We start from the raw sequence: 22,930 nt of genomic DNA, 5'->3' as shown, positions 1-22,930 counted from the left end.
CAACGACAACGCCCGTTTTTTCCATTCCTCCCCATAATACCAGTCTATGTGATCACGAGCTCGGCGTCGTTCACAGACGTAACTTCTCTTGAGTTTTACTAAGATTTTGGCCCTGGCTTACTGAGTTGGTCTGCGGAAAATCGATCTATTCCTTGAAACAAAATATCGGTTGCCTTCTCCGTTAACTCTTTCTCGGTATATTATCACCTTCGCACGCTTTGGGGCAAAACATCTTGAAGGAGCGTTTCATTCGAGGCTATTTTGCACCCCAACTTACCATCCAGTTATGTAAATGAGTGGTTCATCCAATCTAGCTGATTGCTGTTTGCTATATTTTCCGCAGATATGCCTAAAAGGGTTCGTCTAGGTTCGTTACCAAGAACTCCGGGCGGTAGAAATATTCAGCGGGATGCCGTTATCCATGCGGAAGAAATTGAAGTGGATGATGTAGTTACAGTTAAACGTTCCATGTTTCGACAATGTGTGCCTGGAAACCCGTGGTTTGAGGGAGATGCAAATGATCCCGAGGAAGAGGAGGGAAGTACGATGTAAGCTTCGATTTTCCACTTAAATTCATATACAGGGTTAAATTTGTCGTACGCAAATCCACAGATCTGCGAAGGATACGATCAATTAAGGATCGGGTTGCCGCTCTTGTCTCCAGTCCAATGGTTGATGCTAGACCAAGACGCGAAAGTCCTGAAGACGTTTCCTCTGGGGCCAAATACGAGCGGAACACAGTCACTCCGCTCCGAGTAGCACATAAAGATGACCTTATGCATACCACCTCCCGCCGTTTGTCGCAGATGATTATGGACCACTTGAATCCTGTGGCTACACCCGAACCAATCCTCAGAAAATCTCACCTCACCCGCGTTCATCAGCTGCAGGATCCTTCTAGTCTTACAGCAACTCCCGCTTCCATGCCATTCTCTAATGCAGACAAGTGAGTTTATAGCGTGCTGGTTCCTCTTCATCCAACAAATGAATCTAACATGTCCTGCTTTGTTGGTTTCGTGAACTGCTGTTGCTGCATGTTCCACACCTTTTCTTGGTGGCGAACACTACTGCCGACGCGCCCAGCCTTTTTGGGTGCACTTTCTTCTGGTGTTATGAACTTTTCCTTTCCTGTGTTCTGTAGCAAAGAAAATGCACAACCAATTTCCGGAGGGTTGTCTCCCATACAGGACGTGACTGCTATGAAACTCGACCAGGCTCCTTTAACTTCAGATCACGGATCGCAAAATCCTGAAAGTTTTAATACAGTTAGTGCTTTTCGGGTGCTTTGTGATCTGGAGGTGGTGCGTCTAAAGGTGCTATGTGAAGACTGGAACGCGGTGCTGGGCGAGGAAGGTAGTTCACTTCCAAAACTTGGTGAGTTCTCACCTCATCGCGATCACCCCTTCTTGTCATTGTTAGATTTACGTGATTGCTGACTGAGAATCGCTCCACTGTGTTCGAGTGGTAAGGTTATGTTGTTACCTCATAGCCAATAGGGTTTTCAGTCCTTGATTCTGGTATGCTACTGTTGTGGCCTATGCGATGCTAGTGTGTTCAGTCACCTCGCTTCCGATCCACAACTGGGCGATTATATTCGAGGACGACATTACATCTGAGCACTTTGTCTTGTTTTTATTAACCGTAATTCTAGCAATTGGTTCAAGTTGAGGTTATCCCGTTTTGAACCGGAGTTCTGATAATTTAGTAAACTTTCCCTAACTTTTATCCTGTTATTACCTGGCGTCTACTCACTGCTTTCCAGGAGCGGAATCACTTGTCCTAATTTCTAACCAAATTTCAAATCAGTGACACGGCCTTGTTATGTTTGTACTATGAGCTGTCTACTGCTCTTGATCAGCTATCTAATCTGACCGTCCTTGAGATCTGGAATTCACAAACCGTCGTACGTCATTCTTATTCAAATGTCAATTCGATACGGTTACAGCATTGTCACGAAGCTCCCCTGTCCAAAAGCCGTTGTTGTCTCTCTAGCTGCTAATTTCCACTGCTAATTTAGCAGGATCCTCTTCGATGCATCACATGTTTTATAGAATGTTAGAATCAACTTTTAGTAGCTTTCACCAGTGCAAAGTGTCTCTTTCCAGTCCATTTTCTTATCTTAACAAAATAAAGAGTCACATTCTAGCTCCAACTCTTTCAGTTTCACTTATTTCTTTCGCTTTGAATCACGTGACTCAGCGATGGGTAGGGCTATGTACTGTGTAATTACAAGTTAATTGAACTGCTGATCAGCCCTTCGTGGCCAAACAGTGGAGGGTCACAGTCTCGAATCGCCCCAGAGACTCGTGAAGCTTACATTGCTGATGATTCCAAACAGGGATGAAGCAGATGTGAGATGCCTCCTGGCTGTTTGGTTTAGATTGACTCCATCTACTAGATGGAATCCCAGTGAAAAATTCGTAAATCTCATACTATCAACAGCTTATTTCTTGATCTCAACTGTGAAGTCCATTGAACAAAAGGTAGACTTTCTATTGGCTTCATTTCATGAACATAACTGGCATTACTACAGCTGTTTGTTCACTTTTTTCCCATATCAGCGGCTGACTCAATTCGTGCAACAGTTGGGAAATGCCAGTTGATTCTGAAAAACAAATTACCCTTTTTCCAAAGCTTGGTCGAGATGGCGGAGCGTAGTTCTGATGCAACAAGTCAAGGTGTCCCGAGAACCGACGTAAATGACCTGGCCGGGTACTGGACCTTGGTGGCTGATGAGATCGCGCTAGTAGACGCGGCTTTTGACCGTCTGCGTAAATGGCGCGATCGATGGAATTGGGATGCTTCACAATGTCCCACCACACCACCACGTTCTGTGGTAGTTGCCGTACAACGTAGCAAAAGGACGACTTCATCTACTCCGAAGCGATTAGCTACTCCTCAACAGACAAAAAAATCAACAAGGAACATGCCGGGACGGAAGATTACGGTGGATAAGCTCTCTTCAGAGATCAAGGAAGCAATCGTCGAATATGTCCAGAAGCCCGCTCAGGTATGAGGCTTATTTGTACATCGTTTCTTGTCTGGCACACCCCCTGTTGTGTAGAGTTTTCTCTACTATTATTTAAGCTGTCCATTTTTGACGACTGACCTTATAGTTTCTGTACGATGTGCCCTAAACTGGTATATGTGCTTCTGACGTTCATTTTTCTGTCCTCTGGTTATCATTTAGGGGCTTCCCTGTTTCCAAGTCTGTTGGTCGCTGTCAGTCACACCCATCGACAGAATCCTGGTCAGCACTTTCTGTCTACTTTCTAGAAGTTCTTCAGGGTATCCTCGCTGAGCTTTCATTAATTTTTAGCATTGTTTTTTGCTTTACGTAACATAGACACTGAGTTTACGACACCTTATTCATTGATTTCAGAAGCGTAAACCCCAGGCGAACTCCAAGTTCAGTGATTTTTTGAAGGCCAGGAAAGCGGGTGAGTGGCCCTTATCATGTTATTCGTTTTGTCGCTTTATCGGACGTTCGTAGTACGAATGTAAAATGTGTCTGGAATCAAGGTTCAGTAGCATGTCACGTGGACACAATGATACAATATCATTCCCGAGCCAGGACCTTGAACTTATTTCACCTGTGTGAGTGCCTAGTTTAGCGTAGTTCTGGGTTGGTTTCCCTGCTTGTGACGGCTTAGCCGCTTTGGTTTAATAATGATTGCTCTGCATTCCGGCTGCTCATCTTTCGAAGTTCAGTCTTTTTGCTCGATCTGGATTTTCCTTTGTTCTAGATTCAAATTATTGTGGTTACGCTAAGCCCATTCGGACAGACGTGATAGTCCCGTTTTCTGTTAACCCTTACTTAGGTCTTTAATCTCTTCGAACTGGTAGTGTACCATATTTGTTTTGCTATCAACGTAACCTGTTTTGGGCTTGTTTCAACTATCCTGTTCACAAATCATTCGAAGCACTTCTCAAAATCATGACTACAGCTTCATTTCTTTACGACACCTCTCAATCTTCTTTACATGGTTTACGTCAAAATTTATGAAGGTTAGACTGTCAAGGTTTTCGCGTGACTCTTCTATTTACTTTGCTTTATGACAACCTGCTCCTTTGAAGAGACAAACGGGTTATATTAGTTTTCGTGCTTGTTGTACCGTAGGATTTGGGTGCCGGCCCCCCTCAGACTGTCCAAAGTGTGATTTCCGGCATTTACTTGCCAAAATTTCATCCAGAGAACAGCGGGACGAGGTTTGAAGCTCTCACTTCTAGGCCAACGACCGCTCCTTCCGTCTTTACACCAACCGACCTTTGAAGATTTTTAACTTACATCTGATCGTCTGGCGACGAAATTAAAGTGGATTACACAGTTAAAACCAGTTGTCTCGTGCGTAATTTGTGGGTGGTTGAAAAGCAGTGTTAAGTCAACTCCCCTTAGTAGACTATTGCTTCGGTAATTTGCTTGGTGATCCGAGCCCTTGTATCCTCCGTTTGGTTGAGGACTCCGGCTTGAGTGTAGTGAACGGCTCTTTTGCAATCATTTCGTGCATATTTTAAAATGGGGCCTAGAGGCCCATCAGTTCCAAACATCAACCCCCGACCATTTCGAGGCTTTTGAACGGTTGTTCCCGGGCAACTATTTATAGTCGATTTCATTCGGTCGGTTGAAGCACTGGTTTCTCAGTCAATGTCCAAATTCCGTATGGTTTACTCATTCCTCGCAAGAAGTAGTTGGTGAAGGCCTGTAGAATCTGGGATTAACTGATAAAGTTTACAGCTTGATTATAGTTTTCTTCCTGCACGACTGTTTCTCAGTAATGCACGACCTAACCATATCGTGTTGTCGTCCTGTGGGACCCAGAAATATGTCCCCTGTAGATGTGGTATGCTAACTGAAGCAATCAGAATCGTACTCTGTTCTTGCTGATCAACTGGTTCCATGGCGTGATGTAAATTGAGGACCAGTCCCTGAGCTTCACTAAGATACTGTTGATTTTAACACCCGTCCTTCGCATGCGATATCTTTATTCGGTCCACCAGTAGCTTCTCTCGAAACCCATCTTCTTAGTTTTAAGTCTAAACGGGTGCAATGTATCTCTCGTAGGCACATTGGTGCTCTTTGGTTAGCGCTTCCACTGGGTGCACTGTTGCTTCCTGTTTCACTACTTATAATTCGGAAGTAGTGTAATTTGTTATCACCACCCGGTGTCAGCCTGAAACGGCCCCGAAAAACCACTTCTTCGTATGGTCTCTGTATGTCTCGTGGAGATATCCGTTTTACGCTATGAATTTTCGCCCTTATTGCCCATCTGACAGCTGAGGCTGCGATTACCTCATCCTTTTCGGGCCATACTGTTCTTTTGCTGTCGTAGTGTCTACTACACGTAGCAACGCAGTAATTTGTTTGTGTGGTTACTGTCGATAAATGCCAGAGTGAGCGCCTTATCAGAAGTATTGGTGGGCTAAGGACTACCGCTGCGAATCGGATGTTGCTTTCTGTAGGCTTACCTGGCTCATCCACGAGATCTATCAGTGTACGCCTTTTAGTAAGTTTTTTGTGTGTTGTCAATGAAAACTGAAGGTGTAACTGCTTTTTCTTGACTCGGAACGGAAACCCAATAACAGTTACCATATGCATGTCGCCCTTATTTTCAATGCGGACTGATGTCATTCGCAACTTCCTTCAGTGTCCTTTATCATTACAACCTCTGTTTAGTTCACATACCGATTTCCTTATTCTATAGCTATGTCATCCAACCATTCAAGTGCTGGTGGGTCTGTCACCATCTTTGCTCCGCCAACAGAAGCGAGCGGCCTCAAAATGTCGGAAGTGTCTCCGCTTGACCAAGGCAATATATCTCTAACCCCCGCACACAAAGGATGCCCCACTCCAGCTACCCCGAGACAAAACCAAAGGTTAGATACGAGTTCCCTGTAGTAACCCTTTTTGTGTCCTGTATACTTTTATGCGGGAAGCATGCAAGTGGCCAGCGATTTCTGAAAACTCCGTGATAGCCCTCTACTGGTTTCGTCATTCTTGGGACTCTTCAAGCAAACACAGTCCCGGGGTTTCCGTCTCCCTGAAATGCCAAATTGAATATGTTTCGTGGAGCTATCGAGTGCTTTTGAGGACTACCTCTTGTCAACCTATTTCCTATCAGATTTTCTAGATTGTATGCAACCACTCACATGGACAAAGTTTCAGTTTTACAAATTTTATCCATTATATTATGGTCATCCACAATGAAGGACAATCCCGTCATGCGGTACATGCCTTTATTTCGACCAAATAAGAACATGCAACTAATACTAACCTGTTTTATTAATCATATTCCGTTTTTCCGATGATTGCTTAATGTGCGTTATCCATAATTCCCATGTCCCCCTGACTCCAGAGCACCCACGGAGCCTACGACACGCAGCGTGGACCTGTCCGGACCCAATATCCGTTGACCGAACATTAGTATGCTCGTGTGAGATGACTGTCACGCCTTTGGGGTGGCTAATCTATGGCAGTTGTTGCTTCGGAAAAAAGATGGGTTAATGGGAGGCCTTAAACTATAGCTACATACTTTAGTAAAGCAGACGGGCAGAGCGAGTGGAGCACATTTTCCTACACATGCTATGTACGCTGGTGGCTATGTTCATTGTCACGAAGTAATTGTGTACTTAAGCCTGGATGGACGGCTGCCGAACGGTAATGAGCTCGAAACTTGGGCTTTAATGACCATTGCTATTGTGACTCCAGAATCGGGTAACTTGATTTTCAGGCTGTCTGTTGCAGCAGTATGTTTCGTAGTGGAAAGACGGAGTAGACGAAGTTTTCCCCTGTTCTCCATTTTGGGAGCATCACCATATTAAGAACACTTATTGTGAGAAACATATATGTCTGTGTTTCATTTAGAAGTAAGAAAGTACTTGCAGATTACGAGAACTGTCAATCTGTCTACAGTCAGTGGTTGATGTAGGTCGATTTACTTGGATTTATCTTTTGGCAAGACTATTTTCTGTTGGTTGAATATGTACTAACATAAGGTCGAAGTGTTGATCTTAACACAGAGTTCCCGTTTTGTTTGTTCTGCTCACAGAGAGACTTCAAGTGCGCTTTCTGCATCTCCGGGTGGGACAGTGGCTGAAGCTACTCGCTCACGAACTCGCTCAGGCCAGGACAAAAGACGAATATCTTTTGCGCCAAAGTTGGCACACACGCCGGGTGGCCATATGTTTGGGTCTGGGAGCCCAAAAGAGGCGTATCCGATTACCCCTGCAAATGTATCTGGATCGATAGGTAGGCCTCTTTCCTAGATTCTTTTTTATACTCCTTCGCTTGTGATGTTAGGGGACATATATATACACCTCAAGCTTTTCGTTTCTCGAGAGCACCAATTTAACATGTGGTGCTTCTGCATAGCAAATACATAACACCATATAGCCTAATGATTTTACAAGAATTAATCGCTGGTCGGGGATCGTAGTTGACGTCACAAAATAGAAAAACTTACACGACCTGTAAATAGGCGCACTGACTTGATCGTAACTGTCATTGTTCTATTTTCATGTACTGGCTCTTAATCACACTGTAAAGCCTTCAATATCTACGTTTCTCAATCCTAAACCAGAGCGTAATACCCCCATTCATCGTTCACCGCTTTTATCTGCTATTCTTTTCTTCCCAGTTGCTGTCGCTCGAGTTCGTCGTCGCCACAACAATCTCGTGGAAACTCTTAGCCCGTTGGGACTTCGACCGGTTTCCCGATCAACGAAATCCACCCCACGTTCCAAATAAACTGCACTTCCGTTCTTGTCTTGTAGAATGTTCACTTGTGCTCCGTCAATGTTTACGTTTACTGTGTGTCTGTTTTCCGCGGCTGGTTCCAGATTGCTGGAATTACTTCCATTTTGATTACGCTATACGTTTTTGCAACCTATGACTACCACCGATTAACTTTACCTCAGATTTCGCACTGTTTTTGTCGCTCATAAACATCTCCCTCTATTTGTCAAGTGTTTCGAGTTTCTCGCTTCTGTAATCATCATCATCATCATTGTCAGCTATAATGACCGCGTGCTTGTCGTACAGTGGTTGTAGCTGCCACAGTTTCGTTCACTGATGATTCAGGAAGATGGGGTAGGTAGCTGCGCATTGGAGGTGGGAGGTGATAAATTAGTGCGTAAATACAACACTTTCAAGTGGGGGGGGGTTGGGTTGGAAAAGGAGCTATGCATTGAAGGGAATAGCTTGGAATGCATGAGCGCCATCGAGGGCGCAACAGAGCCAGCAGCTGAGTTTGCTGGTACTGGCTTTCATACAACGCTGCCAAGTCATTGTTTGATCGCCTCTGTCTCTCACCCTTCACGTGGTTGTGCGAAAAGAGCCCTTCGAAGAAGTTGGTCGACTGGCATACGTAGCACGTGGCCAAGCCAGCGCAACCTGTGCAGTGTGATCAGTTCATCTATCGAGGGTGAGTTATTTTTCCCGAATACCATTCGACGAACTTCAGTATTGCTAATCCGGTGTTCCCACCAGATTCAGGCAATGCTCCGAAGACATCGATGGCCAAACTCCGAGAGTCTTTTGACGTCCTCGGCACTCAGCGACCAGGTTTCTGATCCTTATAATAGTATGGATTGCACCGCAGCATTGTAAACTCGACCCTTGACAGAGAAGCCGATGTCACGCCTACGCCACAGGTGACGCAGGTTCACAAAAGCTGCTCTGGCCTTCCCGATCCGGATGAAAATATCTTTCGTGAGAGTACCGGGACTAATACAGCTGCGAAGCGCTGGAAGCGTACTTTCAGGGCCAGATATACAGAACACCAATGCTTCCACCATGTTATTTCGACGTATATGTCACTGATTCCAACGGAGTTCTTGTTTTTTGTGCCCGTTCATTCTCGATTGTTCATCTGCTGAGAGTGACAAATGCTCCAGCGCGGGTGAACTATTCCTAATAATCACAAGTGCACGAAATTCACGTAAACTGTGTTGAACAAACCGTTTTAGCTATAAGATATCCCACATGCCCACCGATGTTTTGGCAAGGCCATCTGCAGTCTATCGTTACAGGCACTTGAGCGTATTATCACTATACAGAAAGAGTTAAGTACTTCATCCATGTTATTACCCATGCCTATTATCTCTGACATGTCCTCGTAAATGTTATTTTTATGACAATAAGTGTAATGGTTTCCAACCGGTCTATGATATACTTACTAGATTAAGTGGGTAGATATTGATGGTGATCTTTACTTCTGGTTAACTCCTCGGAATTTACTGTCGGTCAAATCAGTTGGGATGAGTTTCACAGGTAAGCTCCGTACCAACAAGTTTCCAGAGTCTTCTCGTGACCTCCTAACGCTTATCTAGTTCACCTGTAAACAACTATTGATGAGTTATAGACGGTTGGTGGATTTGTAGAATTCACGTTCACATCACTCATTTGAACAGTCTTCTGTACTGGCGCAATTATTCTTGTGAGTTCACACCAGAATCATTGCGCTAGGACAGGGGGTAAACTGCTTAAAAGCATGAGTTAATAATGGGTTTGATTTAATCTGTTCACGTGACTTGCCCAAAACACAAGAATGTGCCTTTCGCATTCATCTCATCTTTGAAACTGGGATGCTGGGGCTTAAACACATTGGTAGCAAAAGACCTACCATTAAACAGGGCAGACCGCGGCACTGAGGTGGCTGGGCCCTTGAAATGGTGAGTGTACACACCTCACTTTTTAGTGAAGGGCCTGGAGGCTGAGGTTTCTTCAGTGCTCAGTAAAAAAAGTGAAAAACAAGGTGCTCGTTTCTGAACTCTTTTTGGCAAAAGATATCGTGCAGATTGAATGAACGGCCATTCGTAAGCACTGTGAATACTTTATTGTTTTTATACATGTGCCATGGGCTACCAAACGTTTTAGCTTTGCTGGTTTGGTTCTCAGTCTACAGACGTGAATTTATGATGTATGGCACTCAACTAAAAACAGGCATCAACAGACATTAGGACCAACCGAAACTATCATACCCTCAAGAAGAAAGAACTTCGGAACACCCAAGCTCGAGACTGTACAAGAAGCCAGAGAAGAAACCAAGAGAGGACACAGGAGATACGAAACCGTGGATAAAATCAAGGCCACTGGAACGCACAGCCGAGCCGAGGATGAATCAGCAAGGCAAAAGACGCAGCTTAACATCCAATGGGAACTGCATCAAAGATAAAGGTGTCGTACGAACCAGTCGGGAGCCACAGCACAACACAAATGGCGACATGACCAATCAGATAAAAGCCAATGTACTACTAAAAATGAAGATGCTTGATCAATCGATCAAATAAAAGAATGGCTAGCTGGATCCCAACATGGACCGATCGAAATAAATAAACACAACCACTGAGGTGAAAGTATTTAACGAAGCAACCGGAGGAAAGATAATCTGACCACAAAGCAACCCTAAACCCGAAAGGATGAATCAAACTACGTGCCAGCCAATCTCCAAACGACCAAACACGTTGCATTTATTGGTCATTATTCGGTCAACATAGAAACGCAAACAGAGGTGGAATATTTACCCACTCAACCGCACACCAAGAATGTCCACTTGCACGGCGATGACACATAAGCCAGTTGCCATGATCGTCGAAATAACTAACTGCCAGAGTACCCTTGACTTGTCTTATTCTATTAGTAGTGTAGTTTATCACAGTTTGCCTTCGTGATGTTTTCACATTTTATTTTTGTCAAAAACATATCCCATCGGGTTCAACACTTATGTGTCAACTCCCGTTCCTCTGACATCTGTAAACGGAAAATACCATAAAAAGCCCCGTGACGCATTACCCACAGGTATAACCGCCATCCAGCTTACTTGTTCTTTAACGGCTATGTGGCTGACCAAATCAAAGAAAGCACGGCGATGACACATAAGCCAGTTGCCATGATCGTCGAAATAACTAACTGCCAGAGTACCCTTGACTTGTCTTATTCTATTAGTAGTGTAGTTTATCACAGTTTGCCTTCGTGATGTTTTCACATTTTATTTTTGTCAAAAACATATCCCATCGGGTTCAACACTTGTGTCAACTCCCGTTCCTCTGACATCTGTAAACGGAAAATACCATAAAAAGCCCCGTGACGCATTACCCACAGGTATAACCGCCATCCAGCTTACTTGTTCTTTAACGGCTATGTGGCTGACCAAATCAAAGAAAACAAGGGAGGGGGGGGGGGGGGGGAGATCAAAATACCTTTAAAAATGCTGTGTCAACTATTAAAAGTTCTTGTGGATATGCGTCTAGGCACCCAAGATTACTCAACTCACTTTCCTTGTTCATATGAAACGACAAGGCGTAAATGCAATTAATGTTTTTATTGCAATTTTCAAGTAAACAAGCAGGGGATTTTTTTGGTTAAGGACTTTTGAATGGTCCACATACATATTGCGTTGAGCTTGCAGTATGCTCGGTGACAAGTCTGTTACCCAGTACGACATAATCATATTCTTTCGGCGGATATTACTGCCTCTATAAGTAATGGAAGTACCAATATATTTTCCACCGGACTGTCACCAAGTTCGTCAGCGAGATAGCTCAGCGGTCAGAGAGCAGATTCACTGACCGGAAGGTCCGTGGTTTGAACTCGGCCTCAGCTTCTCGATTTCCCCTGTTTAGGCTTGGACAACCTGGTAGTATCACAGCTCTCGTGCTTCTTTTGGGTGGTATGGCAGCTAGGCATCGAAAGGGTGTTACAGATGAACGATTATCTTCATCTTTCTGAATGTCCTCCACCATTTCGAATTCCTCGTAGTAAGCGATGACGTCAGTTTAAGATCTGAGTGTGCTGCCAGAAGTTCTATCTTATCACTTGTAACACATTCAACAAACGCCTTTTGTGGATCCTGCTGTACTTCGTGTGCTTCCTCAGTACGGATGGCTCCACACACAGAAGACCCACAGCACTCAATACAGGACCCTATCAACCTTCGTAGCATACTAACCAAGCCGTTTTGACCCAAAAACTATCGCAAAGAATAAGAGAAACAACTTACGTTCGGCATATATTCGCTTGAGCGATTGTGTCTTCGGTATTGCATAGCACTCCAAGCCTCAGGTTTTCTCTGTAAGCGATTATAAAGTATCTGGCAACTTTTTCATAAAGGAAACTACTCACAAGGTTGCTGAAAACTCTTCGACAGCCCACGACCGGTTTCACCCTTCTTGGGGCTCATCAGGTAGGCGCAGTCCCCGAGTTTCCGTCAACCTTATGATGTATTTCTCGAAAACAGTGCAATTTGGGTTCAAGTGGATCATAAGGTTGACGGAAACTCGGGGACTGCGCCTACCTGATGAGCCCCAAGAAGGGCGAACCCGGTCGTGGGCTGTCGAAGAGTTTTCAGCAACCTTGTAGTTTCCTTTATGAAAATATACTCCGATATCTCGAATATCGTCCCAAATGAATCATGAGGCGGCCTGTGTGCAGCACATTCAGCTGGAGGACATCATAAACGAGAGATTCGATCGAGTCTCCCGTGAAAACCAAATTGATTTGCAAATGAGTGTATTTCTCGAATATCTGGCAACTTCTTTATCAAACGACCGGGGTTTTGTTAGCACCGCTTAATCGAGGACATATCAGCTTGACATTGTCAAATTCAACTAACTGAATGAGTAGAAGAAATAACCTTCTTTCGACAGACATTCGGTTTGCTTTTCAGTGCAAACCATTATAGTGTAATCCGTGCTCCGTCTTAGAATCCTTGAAGCAATGCAGTTCCTGGCTCTTCCGGTGGCTGATGGCGAAGATTTTCTCCAATAGAATTATAGCATAGTGACAGTGACACCTCATTTTACGTGCATTACTTCTCAACACAAATTTTACTTTCTGCTACCCGATTAAATGGACTTTTCCCCACATTCTATATACCATAAGGTCGGCGATCCCGGCAAACCAGTTGGGGTAGTTTCTTTCAAGAGTTTACGATTTCTGTGGATATTTCAGTCGATTCTGTCCATAGCGTTTGATTACAGATTTTAGTGGGAGGTTGGAATCTGACAATTGGTCAATGCTGTCTAAGTGGCGTGTTACATTTTAAAGGCCAACTCGTTCACCTTCTGAAGAAGTCTTCCAAAAACGACTATGCTTCGTGGACGTGCACGGCTCACATCTTATTGATCACTTAACTGAAGCCTGCGTACTTGCTCCCACGTATTGCCATCGTGCTTTCTTGCTTCCGGGTCCGCGATTTGGTTCTCCAGCTCGCACATTATAGGTTTGACATCTACTGGTTCACAGTTGTTCGGCAGTATCTCTTGTTAGTGTATCGATTATTCTCATGCGAACAACTTTGTATTTGCCACCAGAAGAGCCAAAAGGTATGGTTTTATTCGATACAGTTGTACTGTATGCACAATCTATGAGCGACCGAGATGAGATGATTTTTTCGAATCAGATTGTTCGTGGTTCGCCACCTCAAATAATGGTTCAGTATTTTATGCATTAATTTCCCGAAAAATTTACCTTAGTAATGAAACCAGCCTCCAGGGTATGTATCCATCTACATTCTATTTCTAAACTTTCAGCTACAACGCAAGCCTTCCGTCTGCATATCTCCTGATATAATGAGAATTCCAAATACAAACAATTTCAATGCTCCGATTTATTTTTTGAGGGATTATTTCTCAGAATGCTCGCGAGAAATACTTGACCAGGTGGTTCTAGCAGAGCAAAGCACGCGAATCTTCATTCTTATTGATTTTTGTTTCAAGGTCACTAAGCATTAATCTCATGCTTGCACCACCAGATTGACCATCGCATTGCTTTCTGTTGCCAGTACCCATTGACCACAACCAGACATGTTCACCAATCTCATAATGGGCCAATTGCCACGTTTTCAAAGACAGCTTATGCCGGCTTACGTGGCACTCAGTGATTTTTCTTCAAATTTTGAAATCTGTCGTGATAATGAAGCAGTCCATATTCATCCCCATGTTATGAACACCCAAACACCTACTGAAATCATCGCTGTCACAGGTTTTGTTCAGACAGCACCACTGAAAACTCCACGCTTGAAACCGTATCTTCATAGCATCTGTTGACTAAGGTGAGACGTATAGAGTTCGGAATTGTAGCGAAGAGTCAACAGACGGGGGCAAGGTAGGACAAACGGTGTTCGGTGGTCTGATTGTATGTTCCTCGGCTCTGATGCCAACCCTCCGTGAAGCTAGTCGTCTAAACTACGAATTATACAGACAATTGGGGTTGCAGCTCAGTAACCCCCCTCACATGTTGTGTGCCCATGGATTACCTGCAGAAGCTTTGACAGCAACCGCCTTCCACTGCTGAGTCTCGGAGTCGGTTATTACCTTCGACAGTTATTCGCCCAGGATTGGATGCACGAATAGTTCAGCGTACAGCAATTGTTACGCTTACCACATTTATCCGATAACTTGCGGTGTTCCAACAGGGAGTACACTGATTAGGACAAATAAGTTTTGTTGAAACTTGAGGGAACGCCAGTGCGGATACTTTCAAGATGAAATGTCACAAAAGAACCTAGTGGCACACTTGTTCGAGCAGAAAGGGGCTGTTGTGCTCAGTTGTGTTTTTGCTTTTCTGGTCAGATTTTCACAGTCCCAACTAAAATGGTTAAACATACAGGTTTACCAACACATGATGTTCGTAAAGCCGGCAGAAACGGGTTTTTCGAAATATGTTTCCCCAGCAGCTCTTGAATTCCTTGTAAAGAAGTTAAATTTCGTCGTTAGCTAGCTGGCGGGGACTGAGTAATTACGTGGTCCTTCAGTAGAAATGACATTGTATTCAATCAGTCATGACAAATTAACTTAACTCTCTTAGTGTCAAGGACACCGTAAATAAGGCAAAGTAAATTTTCACTTAGTATGGAAGTCCACTCTCCGTTCAGGGAAAGATCGATTTCTGCGTTCCACAAATGGGAACTGACCGATTATGAATAAATTGTTTCACTCTGTACTTCCCGGTTGTTGCTTCGTGAGCAATTGTGGTATCTTCTTCCTGGAATTCTGTTGCTTGCTTCAGTCTCATCCACATTTGCGCTATTCAATTGGAACCGGATATGCTCGACGATTTTCATTTAGAAGAGTTTCACGGTAAAAGGGGAATACCAAGAGAGTGTGATGAAAAAGACGAGAGTGTACAAGTGTGTTTAACTGTTATTGTTTTGCTGATGAGTCGGAAAATGTGGTCCACGCAGTTAGCACCGTTTGTAAAGGACAATTTCGACAAGTATAAAAGGGTTGGGAAATGTTCTTCGTAAAGAGGATCAACAATACAAAATAATTCTGTTTTGTGATTACTGCTTGCCTGCTTTTCCTTACAACTGAGGACCATTGCCCTGCCAGACGAGGCGTCCATACATGCACAGTCTTGTTCCTTTTGGCCTTCAGTTTACCAAGAACACTTTGGACGGCGATGCCATTTTTCGGGTTCCACCATAAATACCTGTGAATGAGGGACGGCAACTCCGTTCATATGCTTCATCTGGACGTAGCCAATGATGGAGTCAACTTGCCCCACTAGCAAAAAGACGCAGCAATTGGAGTGCTGTGCTTCCCACGGCTGAATTAACACTATTGGAATCCATCTAGTTTTGTTTATCTGCTTGTCGCCATTGCATGGCAGTTGAAATCGTTACATCCTAGATAACCCACCCTTGCTCAGTGTTTGTGTGTACGGGGGAAAACTTCAGCACAAAATAATGGACAGGGTGGATAGATGAATCAAATAAACAATGAAGGTTAGTCAACTTCACCAGTTTATCACAAATTGGTTTTGGTTCGACTCTCTGGACAGTTCATTTAGGGCTTTACATTACACACCTGTCCATTGTGAACAAGTGCGTTTGTTTTTTTTTACAGCTTCGCGCTGTACGACAACTGGGCGGTGTTGTTCCGTAAATTTGCCGTAGCACGATACATTTAGTTGTGCAACTAATGTTGGCGCAAAAAAGGACAGGTACTCAGAACAGTAGTGGCTTGAAAAGTAGGTGATTACCAATCGTTGCCATAAACGGCACAGCCTTAAAATAGATCAAGCAAAATTCAGTGCGGATGGTACACATACTAAGTAACCGCGGAACGGCCAGTGTCACGAACTATTGCTTAATAACAGAACTCAGTAGAAAGCAATAGTTCAGTTGCCGTCACTCAGTACAGTGCCTTGATACAGATGAATGAACTAAACTGTGTTGAACATTCTAAATTTTTGTATGATATGAAAGCTACACTCAGTCTTTGAGTCTCAGAGGACTTAGTATTCAAGGAGTTTGCTGAGCACAACTCATAACTAACAAAGACCTTTTCAGTAGTGACCTATTGAGCCAATCACAATTGTATTTGCGTCAAAGCAACAACTCAGAATTGCAAATATCAGGTGCACTCTTTTCACAGGCTTTCTCAGCTGATCAGTGCTAACTCACGAACACGGGTAGAGTTGTGATGCGAAAGTGCCACAGATAGCTATTTCGAAAGGCCAAACAATTGTATCGCGGGCGTTCCGTCACTGACCGTTCCGCGGGGTGGTGCTCGTCCACGTCGTTTAGAGGGCTACATTCAGGATTTGAGCTCGATGATTAGAAAAAAATAAGGATTAAGGTTAACTTCGCTTCTCTCACTTTGTGGGACCTTTAAGGTGTATTTGATAGGAGGAAACCGTCACAGACAACTGGGTGGAATCTGTGATAGTACCCATTTTAAAAATGGATTCATTGTGAGAGTGGTAACTACAGGGGAATCAGCTCGACCCCATAGTCACTTGTGCTTCTTCGCTCGCGAAACACTGACTCGAGGGCAGCAAACGGGATTTCAGTCTGGTAGGGATTGCGTTGATTGAACCTTCACACTTTGCCAGGTGCTAGAACGTCGTACGTACAAACGACCCACAATTTTAGTATTCTTGGATTTCCAAGACGCATTCGACTCGGTTAACCGGTATGTTTTTCCTTGAGGAGTTTGTCCTTCAAGGAATGTTCCGGAAGTTTATGGACATAATAATAAGTTCTTTGTATTCTCTGACTTTTGAGCGTGTGAAAGTATACAGAAAAACTGTCCAAAAGCTTGCGTACACAAAGTGGTGTCCGTCTGGGTTGCTCATTCTTTCCTTTCCTAATGGATTTCCTGGTCGATGAGAATGAAAGTTCTTCAAAACTCTGTTCAAATATCCACTAGCGAAAATTTTGTCGATCCTGAATATTTAGACGCCATCGTTCTCATCTTCGAAGAGAAGACGCAGGTGTTTTTGAATGAACTGACCAAAGTCATCCCGTCTTTTGGTATACACTTTGTACACAAAACATGTAAGGTCATGCTCCTGGATATGCAGTCACTAAGTCACATATGAGGTCAATGGACGAATCTACAAGGCTCGGGTTGCGCTTGATAATTTGAGACACATGTGGTGTCAAAGCGGTATATCCCTGAATTTCAAGGGACGTGTTTATCAGGCTACAGCACGGACTGTTTTGTTGTATGGCTGTGAGACTCAGCCTGTTCAAGCAGCGAGAACGAGCCGTATTCAGGTGTTCGACAATTGTTGTCTCAAAGCCATAGCTGGTGTGGATGGGTGCCAGCGAATCTGTAGTGACGTACTAAGAAAGCGATTTTTCGGCTGCGCATCGGGGACTTCCATTGAAGAATGTGGCCAGCACCGGAGTCTGCGTTGGTCAGGCGTGTGTCGAGCACACTGATCCCTTGTTTGTTAAAGAGAGTGCTGTTTTCCGTGCCCAATTCAGAGTAGCGGAATGAGAGAGGTGACCAACCCTTGACCTAGCAGAGGGTTATACAAGAGATCATGAAACGTGCGGGTGTTGTCGGTGCTACTTGCCTTCCAGGATGGGGACCGCGGGATCGTTACTGCACCTGGTCGGAGACGGTGCAAGACATGATTGCCCATCGATGTAAGTAGCGTTCTTTTTGTTGTTTCCTATGCAGATTACCCAAATGAATATCAAGAGGTGTAAATACGTCGGATTGATTGTGGTAGGCTAGCACTAGGTCCCTTTCTATCGGTTCGTCCTTTCCTTAACAAGACAACTTTTGTTTTGCAAAACATCTGGTTTGAACACTGACGCCACGCTGTCGATGTGCGCTAATGATGTCTTCTCGTATGGTGACGAAACGTCTGCAAATCAGTTGCCAACGTCGGTGAATAGATCAACAGCCACCTGATCAGAAACCAGTAAACTCACACGAGCTAACAGTAGTACAACACATCTATGAAAGTCTGTTACACGCCCAAAGGTTGATCTCACCTATCCGTACTAGTTGAAGGTGGGTACAAATCTGACAACGTGCGCAGACAATCCTGCTTCTAAGGTAGCTGCCGTTTGGCCATCTGTTTTCCGGTAGACTGACAATGATTCTTCCTGGATTAGGGAAACGAGAGTCAAGCTAATTTGATACATCAGTTTAGTAAAGTATTCTGACTTCACGCTGAAACCTGAAATTTTCTCATAGCTTGCAGTGAAAGAAAGGTGTAGGGGAATTTAGCTCCCAAAGAGGCTTTAAAAGTTTTCCATCAAACCATAAAACTAAAATTCTCAAGCTTTGTTGATCGTTGTCAGAGCAAGTCTTTCACGATAGGTTACTTCATCATCCTGGAAGTCAACCACCAATAGGAAGTCGAAATGAATGTCTTTTCAGTTGTTCACCTGTTTGTGAGGCTGAGTAAGGGTTTGTTCCCGAGAGACAACATTTCAGCAGACAACAAGTATTAGCTGATAACGTAACGCACAAATGGTACACGTTTGACTGATTTGATAGAGTGAGCATTAACCAATGTCCATGATCTCAGCACAGAAAGAGCATGTAGCCACACAGCCTGCATAATTAGTCCAACGATAATTGTCGATGTAAAGACGACGTTAATTTAGTCCAAATTTTTTTAAGTGGGAATCAGTAGTTGGCCATCCAAAAACGTTCATTTTGTTTCGGAAGGGCTTGGTAAACAATCGACATTCTTCTTCATTTGGGCAACTTTTCTTTTTTGACACAAAAGCTTCATCAGGCCAAGCGAGCAGGTCACCAAGTTAGCCAGCCGATCCCATTGGCATTCTATCATATGAGAAATGAAAATATCTCGGTCTTACTCAAATTTCGTTTTATTTCGAGCAATTGCCCGAGGTATAAGCTTTATCAAAATAAATACGCATCGATTCATTAGCCGGAATAACAACCCAGTTCCAGTACGAGTTTGACGCGGAAGCTGGTTGTTTTCTAGAAGTTTACCATTGTTGAAGGACATTTCAGAACGATTTTGACTTTTTATCAGTGAACATACGTCACCTTCGTCAATCTCCTCGAGCAGCTGACAAGGTCATATCTCCTGTACAGGAGGAAGCACCGTGTATCTGTTCCTGTGGACAGTACCTTGGCGTACATCTTGATCACCGATGTATTAAAATTTCCCCGGAATGAACGTTGGTCTCCTCAGCATATTCTTATTGCTTCTCTGCATCACTTAAGCGAATGAATGCAACTTTCTCTATGCCTGCCAATAGGTTGTTTCAAATTAAAAACGTGTACCCCATCGTACAGTTAGAGAAGCCGGTTGATTCTCTGAAAATGTGTGCGTGAACTCCTTTGATTACTATACCAAAGTATGGTTAAATGGTCGAAGAACAGTGCTGTACTAAGTGAACCAAAAGTTGACTGAACCCACTGCTGCTTACAAGCAATACTTAGCACTATTCTACCAAGCACTGTATGTAAAGTTGGCATATTGTACTAGCAATAAAAGTTGGTTTCGGCACTGAGCTCCAGTTTTCGATCGAATCTAGTGGCCTGTAAAGAGCCTCTAGAGAATCGTCGGACACACAAGTGGCTTGATTTTTTAATGAATTAATCAGATAAACAAAAACACAAAAACCTTCATTTCGCATTAATTAAATTTCAACTAGTATTGAGTGTAAATTAAAAGGAATCGCCGCACATGATCCGGTAGGATTATTGATAATCATCGATGGTTTAACACGCCACTCCCACGAGAAAGCAGGGTGGATGGATTCGACAGAACAGTTATTTTAATCCTTCATCCGCTAGAAAGTCATCCAAATGTGCAGCCGTTGACTTTCTTTTACATATTTGCAAATACTTTTTAAAAGTTTTCTTTATAGCGTAATCCGTAGATCAGTATCTATCGGCCATTGCCCAACGGGCTGATTAATAGAAAACGAGGAGATGCGTCCACGTTACAAGTGGGCCTTGTACCAAATCCGTTGACTGTTGGGTCATTACTGCTTAGGGCCTAAGAGCAACAGCTATTTTTTATCTTCATCAGTGAGCCGTGAAGCTTGGGAATTTTTCAGACCACTTCTTTTGGTGACTAACTACACACACTGTCTGTGAAGGAGTTACCAGATCATGCGGAGGACCTGACTCTTAAACACCAGAGTTATTGAACCAACCTGGATCTGACGTCAACCAGATTTGACGAGAAATGTACCATCGTCTGTTATCGAGATGAGGTTGGACAATCTATGAAAGTAGGTAATAAACCTCGAACGCGGTTTGTCTGGGTGCTGAATCTGAATAGACCACAGATGAGCTCTTTTTGAGTGGATATAATACATAATTGGCACTGATTACTCTTCGAAACCGACCAACAATAATCCAGTCCAAGTTCTGGTTTCCACTGAAATTTTTCTGTTACCGCTTTCGGTAAGACCCCTTCAAAGCGTTTCAGCCCACATTTACCGTCATTTTCATGTTGACTTCTTATGTTTGAGCTCAAAATAGTTCACTTATTGAGTCGCAAAATTACTGACCGCAAGATCTACGGTTCGAACATAATCTCGAATCTCAACTGCTCCTACCTAGGCTTAGACAACCTTGCAGTATCTCAGAACTCGTTCTTCCATCGGGTGGCATAACAGCCAGGCACCAAAAGGACGCTGTAGCTGAATGTTTGTTATTATTGGTACTTTTGGTTGGTCCCATCAAAATCCTTGTAAGTGCAACTGGAAAGTTTTCCGTAACTATGACGCGAATATCTGAATCAGTTTTATCTCCACGGTAAGGCATACATTCTTCCCCATCTGACATTTGGAAATTACAGCATGATTCATGTTATTACAGAGTCAGGTTCTGACATCCTTCAGTAGTCGACGTCGGAAAATTTCACTCTATGCCTATGATGAAAGAGCCAGGGCAGCATGCTAAAATGCAACTTTTGTTCAGTCTTCATATTCTGAAGATATTACAGATCAATGGGGCTTTCGAATCAACGAACCTGGGCCTGGTAAAATTACTGCTCTTAGTAATTCAAGCACAAAATCATCTCGATGTGCACCTGCCTAACTTTCAGTCGAATTTACGCCAAACAATCTGAATAACTCAAACGCTTTTGTTTGTAGTTTATTTGCTCCGAAATTTTTTGCTAGCTGAAAAGGAGTTTGGTCACAGAGGTCGCCTGCGTATCGACCAGTGTGTTACGTTACTTTCCACGCACTCAGTTGATAAGAGACATTAGCACGTTTTAACAGCAAAACAATTTAGATCAGATTACAGTTTTTGGTCTGGCGCATGGTTCACACTGGAATGATATGGCGGTCCACATGTTGAAAAGACTGGTTTGATTTTCGTCGTTCCTAAATATTTCGCCACGTTCCTGTACATTAGAAGAGAAAAGTAAACCCGAACGAACTGGGTTTCGCTAGTAGATAAAAGTGGTTATTACAACTTCTGCATGGCCAACTTGATTTCCTTTTATAAGCATTTGTATACGAGACTCACCGAAAAATCTATGTTTTGGTGTTACATGGAATCCTGTGTTAACCTTTTTGGTGTGGCTGTCCATGCTATACCTGCCCTGTGTGTCCCAGTAACTACCGTCACCATCTTTCAGTGAGGGTATCCGGGTATCAACCCGTAGACGGGCCAGACAACAATGGACGTGTGTCGCTTCTCAAGCACGTGATTGACTATTATCGGTATCGACTGCCTCGTACTTATACATGGTCAAGTCTAATCAAATTGGAGACTGCACAGAAATATCCGGACATAGATTGAAGGCCGTAAACACCGCAAAGACTGAAGCAGCGAATGTAAAAAGAATCATGAAAAGGGAAGCAAACGAGACCTTTTAAGACAGATTATGAACAACTTAAGAATGCTTCTGCTTCGAACCTCAGTTTGGCCACCCGAGGAGTAAACATCATCCATAGCATTCCCTGGCCAACCGATCTACTAAGCTGCTCTAATGAAACTGACCCGTTTCACTTAGTTGGCTCGTCTGCCCATGTTTTTATTTCTTAGTTTTCCACGTCTCTGTTGACTGCCAAGAGAAACACTTGTACATCCGTTCGAGCACGTAACAGTCAGTTTGATCATAAATCCAAAGTCAACACAGCAGAAGTGATATCCGGTCACTTTCCGGGGTAGCCTCGAACTGCTATCTAGAAATGTGTACCGTAAACTCACTTAAGTTGACCTCGTGATGCACAGAATAGACAGTACGACTAACAACATTCCCACGAAGAAACCAGAGTTACTTAGTATAAATAAATAATGTTTATGATCGGTTCAATAGGAGGGATGATTCACACACGTATACAAGTGGAGTACAAGTAGATGCAGATGAGCTAATCTTCTTTGTCTCAGTGCTCCGCACTGAGTATCACTGCACCCAAAATTACCAAGAAAATTACTGTAATCATTCGGTCTGCTGGATTGAAGCCCGGTTTCGCCTCGATGGAGATAGTCTTACTTGCACCTATATCATATCATCAGCGGTGTAGTACTTAGCTGGTTTTAATACAATTTTATTTGAATCCACAAACTGATCTGTTGGTTATACTGTGTTCCAATAGCTACTCTAGGGATAAAAGGTATACTCCTATCTGAGGTGAGTATTCATGTTTACTTAACCACAACCTTTATATCACGGCAGCAACAATCAGTGTTCTGGTTTCTGTTGGTTATAAAAGGTTTGGAAAAGTACTTACTCTCA

General features: G+C 43.4%; 2 protein-coding genes across 2 annotated transcripts; both read left to right on the top strand.

Moving 5' to 3' along the window:
* Positions 1-345: 345 nt before the first annotated feature.
* T265_02438 (hypothetical protein) lies at positions 346-8,026 on the top strand (the record flags this gene model as incomplete). The annotated part of the gene is made up of 8 exons (XM_009166687.1): positions 346-548; positions 584-946; positions 1,142-1,374; positions 2,562-3,010; positions 3,383-3,440; positions 5,703-5,874; positions 7,047-7,246; positions 7,635-8,026. The coding sequence occupies 8 exons, from the start codon at positions 346-348 to the stop codon at positions 7,742-7,744; spliced, it is 1,788 nt and encodes a 595-aa protein (XP_009164951.1).
* Positions 8,027-13,472: 5,446 nt separating this feature from the next.
* Positions 13,473-17,111, top strand: T265_02437 (hypothetical protein; the record flags this gene model as incomplete). The annotated part of the gene is made up of 2 exons (XM_009166686.1): positions 13,473-13,490; positions 16,893-17,111. 2 exons carry the CDS (start codon positions 13,473-13,475, stop codon positions 17,109-17,111), a joined length of 237 nt encoding a protein of 78 aa, XP_009164950.1.
* Positions 17,112-22,930: the final 5,819 nt, after the last annotated feature.

Source organism: Opisthorchis viverrini, assembly GCF_000715545.1.
Source record: "Opisthorchis viverrini unplaced genomic scaffold opera_v5_30, whole genome shotgun sequence".
Taxonomy (NCBI): domain Eukaryota; kingdom Metazoa; phylum Platyhelminthes; class Trematoda; order Opisthorchiida; family Opisthorchiidae; genus Opisthorchis; species Opisthorchis viverrini.
Note: the sequence above shows the minus strand (reverse complement) of the source record. Positions and strands in the feature narration are given on the sequence as shown.